Source organism: Chaetomium globosum, genomic scaffold (assembly GCF_000143365.1).
Source record: "Chaetomium globosum CBS 148.51 scaffold_5 genomic scaffold, whole genome shotgun sequence".
In the NCBI taxonomy this organism is placed as follows: Eukaryota; Fungi; Ascomycota; class Sordariomycetes; order Sordariales; family Chaetomiaceae; genus Chaetomium; species Chaetomium globosum.
Window position 1 is genome coordinate 3,943,791 of NT_165980.1, and position 9,566 is coordinate 3,953,356.

At 56.0% G+C, this 9,566-nt stretch overlaps 2 protein-coding genes across 2 annotated transcripts; one reads left to right on the forward strand and one right to left on the reverse strand.

Moving 5' to 3' along the window:
- Positions 1 to 871: 871 nt before the first annotated feature.
- Positions 872 to 2,443, reverse strand: CHGG_08131 (uncharacterized protein; the record flags this gene model as incomplete). The annotated part of the gene is made up of 2 exons (XM_001225786.1): positions 872 to 2,320; positions 2,402 to 2,443. 2 exons carry the CDS (start codon positions 2,441 to 2,443, stop codon positions 872 to 874), a joined length of 1,491 nt encoding a protein of 496 aa, XP_001225787.1.
- Positions 2,444 to 3,671: 1,228 nt separating this feature from the next.
- CHGG_08132 (uncharacterized protein) lies at positions 3,672 to 8,572 on the forward strand (the record flags this gene model as incomplete). The annotated part of the gene is made up of 6 exons (XM_001225787.1): positions 3,672 to 4,694; positions 4,802 to 5,588; positions 5,728 to 7,296; positions 7,608 to 7,633; positions 7,703 to 8,292; positions 8,359 to 8,572. 6 exons carry the CDS (start codon positions 3,672 to 3,674, stop codon positions 8,570 to 8,572), a joined length of 4,209 nt encoding a protein of 1,402 aa, XP_001225788.1.
- Positions 8,573 to 9,566: the final 994 nt, after the last annotated feature.

Genomic DNA, 9,566 nt, shown 5'->3' on the forward strand with positions numbered 1-9,566 from the left:
CCACCAACAGCAGCAGCAGCAGCAGCAGATCTTCGGCCTCCCACGCGTCGCCGGGACCCGCTCGCCCGCCCAGCACACAAGCACGCGCGCACGTGGAGGGTCTGGATGCGCGGTGATCGGCGCTGGCTCGGCTACTGTGTAGTTGAGCAGCGGAGGGCGTTTCTTACTGACTAACTAACTTGCTCACGTTCTGGTTCACCCACACGGGTTTTGGTTGGTCTCGAGCTATTGTAGCGAGTTAGTGCGGGAAGGGCGGCGGGTGGTGGTGGTGATGATCCAAATCGTCGGGTCCTCGCTTTGGCTTGATTGGTATTAGTTAGGTAGGTAGTATGCTCGGTTCGCTGCTCGGTGCTTGCTGTTCGAGGCCGAATAACTAGCTGCGGCGAGCTACACTGGTAGGTGGTGGGCGAGCAAGGGGCGAAGTTGGGTTATGGCTGGCTAAACTTGTTGGTGATCAGACAGATGGCGTGCTCTTTGCCGACATGGTTGTCACCATCGATGGCCTCTAATGCCGGACGATCCCTCTCAGGCGCTGTTGGATTGAACTGCGGCACCGTTGGTGGGTGGGTAGATGGGGACCGTTGTTGACGAGACGAGCCCATAAGGCTAGGCCCAACTGCTCGAAGGCTTCACTAACAAGGAAACAAGGTATCATCATCAAGCTCGTCAAGAGCCTCATGAAAAGCGTCGTCTGCAACTAGGAGTGGCTTGGGCCGTCCGGGATAGTTGAGATCCAAGGACCAACCGGGGCAATAATGACACGCGTCGCCAGCTTGGCCGGCTTTTGAGCGTGTCTCGTGGCAATAGGTAGCTCGGTGGCCAACACAACACATACTACAGGACGGTAGCGTACCAATCAATGAATATATGATCACCTCACGGCCTCTCCACCTTGCACAGTGCTTCCCCTCCGACTCGGCCGCGACCGTGCCCTCCGGTAAGCCTCCAGTATCTCTCCGTCCGACGGCGGCCCGGCCCTGAGCCATCCCGTCTCATACACAGGCATCCGCGCCTTGAGTAGCTCGACGCGGGCCCGGTCCCAGAACACCCACCCCAACCAGCGCCACCTGTCCAGACTCGTGCGGACCCAAGTCCGCTGGAGCGACGTGACATCCTCCTGCCCCTCCCGCAGCACGTCCCGACACAGATAACCCCCCCAGCGCTGGCAGTCCAGCCCGCCGTGGGCGTCGACCCACGCAAACGGCGGGGCCGCGTCATCGTCGCCGTCGCCGTTCTCGCCAAATCCCAACGGCGCCAGGGCGTCCTCGCGCCGGTACAGCTCGTCACGAAGCGCCCAATCCTCGCGCGCCACGTAGCAGAGAACATAGCCCTTATCCGGCAGCGGGCCCGCGCGGAGGGACGGGAAGCGCTCCACGAAGGCCATCCGAAGGCCCGCCGCCGGGGCAGGGTCGTCCGTGGCGACGCCGGCGTGGCGCGCACTCAGCGCACAGCGCATCAGACGCAGGTCACAGAGGGCCGCGTCCCTTTGCCGCTCCCACGGCTGCTGGTGGCGCCTGTGGGCGCCCCGGATCCCCGGGGCCGGTGGGGGGAAAGCGAGGTCCGCGCTCTCGCACAGGAAGGTGTGCACCTCGGTCAGCTGCTCGGCCTCCCACGGCCGGAAGAGCCCGAGGAAGCGGTGCATGGCGGCGGTCTCGGGTGCTCGATGCTGGTTTGGCTCAACGCGCGGCCGGTTACGGCCGTGCTCGATGCGCGCGAGGACTTGGTGGCGGAGCAGGGCGGCGGCCAGGCGGCGGCGCTCGGTGGTGGTGGGAGGGCTGGTGGTGGCGGCGGGGTGGATCTTGTGCAGCTCGGGGAACCTGGTTGATGCGAATTCGTCGATGAGGGATTGGACGGTGCGGTTTAGGTGGGTGAGCGCAACGATGGTGTCGATGGGCAGGCCGCGCGTCGCCGACGTGAGTCCTCCGTGGTCGGTGCTGTGGGGGAGCGCCTCGTACCGGCGGATGACATGCTCACATTCTTCTAGGTAGGTCGGTTTCTGAGGGTCGAGCTTGGGCGGGGCGATCAGCACTACGGCGAGGGCATCCCGCAGCGCGGCGCCTAGGTCGGTTGCTACGATGTTGAGGAGCACCTCTTTTTTGGTTGGTATAAAGACCTGGTAGAACCTGGGGGAGGCCTGGATGAGCGCATGGAGGTCTGCCGTGGACCGCGCGGCGGACAGGATGGCTACTAGTATTTCCGTAGGCAAAAGTTCGAGCCCGCAGGTCGGGTTTGGTGGCGAGGATGGAGGCGGCTGCTCCTGCTGCTGCTCCCGGTTTTCGTGGGTGCTACGGCTCTCGTCCGCTTGATGCATGGCACAAAACTGCTCGGTGCCCGTCAGAAATCTCAGAATGCCGTTGTTATGGTGAGAAGGCTAGAACTAGCTATAGCAACGGAGACTCACCCACCATTGTTCGTAGAAACCCGGACCGCCTTGGCAGCGCATGTGAACAGCTGGTTCATCACAATTGTTGTGGCGAGCAGAACTGCATTGTATCTAGTTGAAGGAAGCGCTTCGTCATTGCCTGGGTACCTTATTTGAAATAGCATACCCTACTTATAATCGAGTAACGCCTCGGTTTCCAAGAGATAAATAAATAGGCACATGTTTAGAAAATAAAAATACTAAGTCCACCATGTAAAGCAAACAACAGTATGTAAAATAAATAGAAATAAAACCAAAAGACAAAAAGCTCACCAGCACGTCTGCTGGCTACGAAAACCCTCTTTTGGGTTTTACCAACACCGCTTACAAGGTGTAATGTTGCCTCTCCATTTTCGGAGGTGGGCCCATTGGGACAAGACTGTCCGGACAGTCCTGTCTTTTCAAGACCGACATACTATATGCCGGAATCGAACTCGGTACCTCTTGACTCGAGGTCAACACTGGCTGGCTGGAATTTCCCAGTGTGTGAGATCCCCCCGCTCGGCCATTTGCCGGACGGGGTTAAGTTGGTCGTACAAAAGAGTTGCCTCTGTACCCTTAGGCGCATGCGGGACAAGAGGGACCGTGCCCGCTGCGCGCGGGCCCGCCAAAGGAAGCCTGGAGGAACGCGCCGGCGCAATTAGCCCACGACCGCATCACAATGCCGTCGTGCGATTAGTTTTAGGATGGCTGATATAAAAGTTGGGAAGCAAGCAAGAGCAGTTCTTTGGTCAATCTCAGAAGTTAGTAATACAGCACAGCGGTGCTCCAGGGCTGGCTGGTATTTCGGGGATTTCGAGCATGGTTTGGTGACGAGGATGGGTTTCTACTTGCAACTCCCACAGAGCCAACTGGTACAAAGCAACTGACATCTGCAAAAAGAACTGGCAACTCAATTAACGTTCTTTAGTTCCTGAGACAGCCGGACACCCGGCGGGCTCGAGGGTGCTGTATGCAAGCGCCCACAGCATCAGGGCCCCCAACGTGGGTGTGTGTAATCCGTAATTGGTGAGAGCCTGTTGTTGCGGCCTGATCCCGCCCGGCCTGATCCTTTTCAGCTTGCTCTTGTTTTTCTCTGGCAACTGTTGTACAAGGCTGCGTTCCCCAGTGTGATAAAACAATATGTTGTTGTCACGTCGCCTCTCTCTCCTCGGGTGACTCAATTCCAGCTTCCGTCAATGTAGGCCAACCGTATATTCCTAACATTCTGCTCGCCAATCTGACGGTCTCATCCGCTTTCATCCGCACCATGACATCCCACAATGCTCTCGACAGCCCCGACCACTATGGGGTCGCTTGGATCGCTGCTCTTCCCATCGAGCGGGCCGCTGCAAAAGCGATGCTCGACGAGGAACATGCGCCTCCAACTGGCTTCGTTAGACACCAAACCGATGCAAACGTTTATACATGGGGTCGGGTGGGTGAGCACAACATCGTCATCGCCTCTCTTGCCGCCGGAGTCTATGGAACTACCTCGGCTGCGACCACGGCCTCGAGCCTACTTGCCTCTCTGCCATCCATCCGTGTTGGCCTTTTGGTCGGCATAGGCGGCGGCATCGCCCGACCGGACGAAGATTACGATATACGGCTCGGCGACGTTGTCGTGAGCCAGCCCGACGGGACCACAGGCGGCGTCTGCCAGTACGACTTGATCAAGGCCAAGTCTGGTGACAGGCGTGAGCGCAAAGGCTTTCTCAGACCACCTCCGACCGTCCTCCTTAATGCGCTTGCCAGCATCCAGGCCGATCACGAGTCGACGTACTCCAAGGTTCCCAACTTCCTTCAACAGATGCTAAAGAAGAACCCGAAAATGAACAGGAGATCCAAGCAAAATCCTGGCTATATTCACCAGGGCACCGACAACGACCGGCTCTTCCAATCTTCATGCGACCACGTCCCCGGGCCGGACTGTCGGAGTTGTGACACGGCTGACGAGGTTGAACGCGATGCTCGAGACACCACCGACCCCGAGATCCACTACGGGACTATCGCATCCGGCAACTCGCTTGTTAAAGACGCCGCTACGCGTGATCGGATTGTTGCCGACATCGGCGAGGACTGCATCTGCTTTGAGATGGAAGCAGCCGGCCTGATGAACCACTTTCCCTGTCTTGTGATCCGAGGGATCTGCGACTACGCCGATTCCCACAAGAACGATCGATGGCAACGCTATGCCTCGGCCACCGCCGCTGCGTATACCAAGGAGCTCCTAGCGTACGTGCCGGTCCAGGAGGTCCAGGAGACCAAGAGGGCACTGGACGTGCTTAATCAAGTTAGTGGTTCTATATCCTCCCACGCCCCGTGGCCTGGCCGAGCGAATAAACAAGACACAGTAATCACCTCACTTCGGAGACATTCTGACCTACATTGATTAAACAGAAACTCGATAGTGTGCAGCAGACCACTGATTCCATCCAGGCCGACCTTCGTACCGAGAAGATCGAGCGCTGGCTTCGACCCCCTGATCCGTCTACAAACGCCAACCACGCGAGGGAGCTCCGCCATGAGGGGACAGGTGCGTGGCTCCTAAAAAATCCGGTCTTCCAGGAATGGCACTCGGGGGCGCGTCGATATTTATGGCTGCATGGGCTCGCGGGATGTGGAAAGACGGTTCTCAGTGCGACTGTGCTAGATCATCTCGTAAAGGGAAACGACCGTCGTATCCTCAGCTTCTTCTTTGACTTCAGCGACACGGCAAAGCAGACCGTGGATGCCATGCTGCGGTCACTTGCTTTCCAACTCTACCGAGGCAGGGCTCGTTCTGCAGGTGTACTTAACGCCTCATTCCAAGCACACCAGGATGGCCGCAACCAACTTGCAACGAAGACGCTCTCAGATGTTTTATTCAAGATGCTCGCAGTCCAGAAGAAAGTCTCTATCGTTCTGGATGCCTTAGACGAGTCGAGAACGAGGGCCGACCTACTCCTCTGGATTAAGGACGTAGTGTCCAGGCCAGAGCTGGGCCACGTCCAGCTGATCTGTACCGGTCGGCCTGAAGCCGAGTTCCTGCGCGACATCCCCTCGTTGATAGGCGAGGGAAACAGCTTAGAATTTAACAAGCAGGCTGTCAACGCCGACATCCAATCATATGTCGCAGCACAGCTTTCGCAACGACGCGAATTTCGGGACAAGCCCTTGTCGCAAGATCTCCTTCTGCTGATTCAGAGTAAGGTTGGAGACGGGGCCAACGGGATGTGAGATATCACTGCTTCGATCGATATGCTGATGGTTTGCTGACACGGTGCTTAGGTTCAGGTGGGCGTTCTGTCAATTGGATAGCCTAGCTCGATGTCGTCATGAAGCAGCTATTGAGGAGGCTCTCGCATCTTTGCCGCGGACCCTGGAAGACACGTACCGACGCATGATTGAATGCATACCGATGGAGCTTAAAAACGACGCGATGCGGCTCCTGCAGTTTCTAGTGCATTCGACGCGACCTCTCAAGCTGGCCGAGGCCAAAGAAGTAATAGCAACGCAGATCGAAAACGAGCCGCGAGGGTTTGACGTCAAGCGTCGACTGTTTTGCGATACTGATGTTTTGGACTACTGTCCTAGCTTAGTGACAGTCGTTCACGCCGCCGGCAAAGAGCTACATCTTGCCCACTTTTCTGTCAAAGAGTACCTTCTCAGAGACGAGCGGTTCAACATTGCGATTGCTAGCATTCCCATTGCGAGGACGTGCTTGACTTATCTTACGGACATAAACGGTAACCGCGAAGAGATTAAGCGGGATTTTCCAATGGCAAGATTTGCGGCGGAAGTCTGGACATACTATGCCACGTTCGCTCAGGCTTCGGAAAATATGGTTCAAGCAACTGTTAGGTTCCTAGAAGAGGAAGTGACATTTCAGCGGTGGGCTCGTTTGTATCAGTCTGATAGGGCCTGGGACGATGACCCAGGTCCTCCACAAAGTTCCAGGCTCTATTATGCTTGCTTCGCTGGGCTCGTAACACCTGCGCAAATTCTTATCAGCAAAGGAGCGGACGTCAACGCGCAGGGCGGCGAATATGGCAACGCTCTCCAAGCCGCCTCATCGGAAGGCCATCAAAAGATTGTCAAACTACTGTTGGACAAGGGAGCGGACGTCAACGCGCAGGGCGGCCTTCTACGGCAACGCTCTCCTAAGCCGCCTCATCGGAAGGCCCATCAAGAGATTGTCAAACTACTGTTGGACAAGGGAGCGGACGTCAACGCGCAGGGCGGCTTCTACGGTAACGCTCTTCAGACCGCCTCATCGGAAGGCCATCAAGAGATTGTCAAACTGCTGTTGGACAAGGAAGCGGACGTCAACGCGCAGGACGGCGAATACAGCAACGCTCTCCAGGCTGCCTCATTGAGAGGCCATCAAGAGATTGTCAAACTACTGTTGGACAAGGGAGCGGACGTCAACGCGCAGGGCGGCGAATATGGCAACGCCCTCCAAGCCGCCTCATCAGGAGGCCATCAAGAGATTGTCAAACTACTGTTGGACAAGGGAGCGGACGTCAACGCGCAGGGCGGCTTCTACGGCAACGCTCTCCAAGCCGCCTCATTGAGAGGCCATCAAGAGATTGTCAAACTACTGTTGGACAAGGGAGCGGACGTCAACGCGCAGGGCGGCTTCTACGGTAACGCTCTCCAGACCGCCTCATCGGAAGGCCATCAAGAGATTGTCAAACTGCTGTTGGACAAGGGAGCGGACGTCAACGCGCAGGACGGCTTCTACGGCAACGCTCTCCAGGCCGCCTCATTGAGAGGCCATCAAGAGATTGTAAAACTGCTGTTGGACAAGGGAGCGGACGTCAACGCGCAGGACGGCGAATACAGCAACGCTCTCCAGGCTGCCTCATCGAGAGGCCATCAAGAGATTGTCAAACTGTTTGAAAAAAGGGGCGGTATGACATCGTCTTTGAAGCGCTCCAGCTCTAGAATTCCAGGCAACCTGAAAAAAAAAAACTTCGTCCTATGGTCCCTGAACCAGTTGATCAAATGGCCAATCGAGAGTAGAAGCTCGTTGCGATGCGTCTTGGGTTCGAGTCCTAGATTTTCGATCACCCAGGTGGAAATGGGAAAGTCTGTAGGATAGCCGCCATCTCCTGTTGATACCTCTCGTGTAAGAAGCACTCGTCCCAAGAAGGGAATCAGTTTGTACGCGGGCTAAACCGGGACCTTCAGTATGAGCAGCTTCCACTGACCGTGTTTGTAGGAAATACAAAGCTGAGGTCAATAGGAGTAGGCTCTTATTGAGCTTAAAGTTGCTGTAGATAGCGAGCTTGGTCTCAGCTAACTATCGCATTTCAGCCACACATGACACTCCAGGTGGGGAACGACGGCGGCGTTGGGGCGAACGTCGAGAGCATCGATCCTCAGGAGCATTACGAAGCCTTCCTGGATGCCCTATCCGTGGTCCGACGTAGCGAAATAAAGGATATGAAGAGGCGAGGGCAGTTGACCCAAGCCAGGACGACAACACTGCTGCCCAGCGTGGTCGCCATTTCTATACCATGCTACAGGACCTCCAAGATTCGCCTTTCCGTGGCATGGGATTCCCAGCCGCGAGGAGATCGACGCGGTATTGAAGGTCCTGAAGAAAGAGGACAGCAGCGTGACGGCGAAGATCCAGGGGACCTCGCCATTCCCGGGCTCCCCAATGGCACCATTTTAATCAAGAGCAAGACGGTCGCCATCCCGAGCCAAATGCGGGGCAAAGAAGGCAGATGGAGGTGCAAGCCGGGTTTCAGGTGGGTTACCCACAGAACCGGGCCTCTCTGCACCCCGGCCTTCGCCATGACAGATCAGAAGAGCCAAGGCAAACAGTTCTCGGATGTGCTCGTCAACCTCAAAGGCGTCCATTCGAGCGGCACGGCGACGCGGCCCAGCTTCATGAGCCTGTACGTGCAGCTATCGAGGGCGGAGAGCTGAGACGGGCTGCATCTGTTTCGGAAACCGGCGCGCAGTGACTTCATCGAGCCCAAGGATGTGCTTGACAAAGACATGAGAAACGCTATCGTCAAGCTGGAACAACGGGGCAAGGAGACCAGACAGCGGTTCGAGGAAGACCACAAGCACGAGTCGTGGCTTCGAGAATGGGATGCCATGCCTGAATCTGGCCAGGGCACTGAAACCGCCGACGAAGAGGACGCGCCCCTCTGGACCGAGACGGAAATCTAACGCGGAAAGTCTCTTTCAGAGTTGCTGCTATATTGTAATACGTCTATGAAGGACGTTTTCGTCTTCGTGGCCTCCGGGCCAGAAGCAGGTTCATTGTGATCATGACAGTGTCTGGTTTTGTTTCCGGCGAATAACGAGCCAAGAAACGGGAAACGGCCTCTCCAACCGAGCCAAGCAGGAAGCAACAAAGAAGACAGACAGCCTCTCCGGCCGATCCAAGCAAGAAGAGAACAAAGAAAACAGCCATGGGTTCAGTAAGAGGGACAAAAACGACACTGTTCACCGAAGAGGAAGGAGAGAGGTCCGTGCCAGCCAAGACCGTCTGTGCACCTCTGTTGCCAAGCCCAACTTCGAGACGCTCATCGTAGTTATCACGACCCGGACCTAGGGTCACGGTGATGATCTCTGTTGAAACATGAAGAGGTAAAGAAGCTAAGGAGCCAAGGGCTTGGCTATAAGGTGAGGATCGAGCATGAACCACCGGATAGCATCATCTACCAGGTAAGGGTTGGTTCCGTGACAGTCAGAGGCAAGTTCCACCAGCTTTACAATGCAGGTGAGAATACAGGCGAGAATAAAAGCTTTACAGTACAGGTGAGAACTGATACTGTTTTTAATAGTTCGAAAAAGGAAAGAAATTGGTCCATATATATATATATATGCTTGGAGCATACCATGGCTTTTCTCACTTAAGGAAAAAAATACCTTCCGGAAGTACTCGTTCCTCGTACGTTCCTCCAGGCATACGCGGACACTGTCACATGATTGCAGAACTGCTCTCAGATCAGATAAACACATGGACAAATTACAATGAGGCACACGAGCAATATATTCACATCTATATTACCACCACCGAATCCGTACTGCGCCAGTTACTGCCCGCCCGCGTACGGACTGTACTTTGTCATATGCTCTGCGAGCTGCTCGGCAAATCACTCGGCCGGCTCGGCACTCAAACGCGCCGTCTCTGCGGTGGTCAGGATGGTCTTGATGT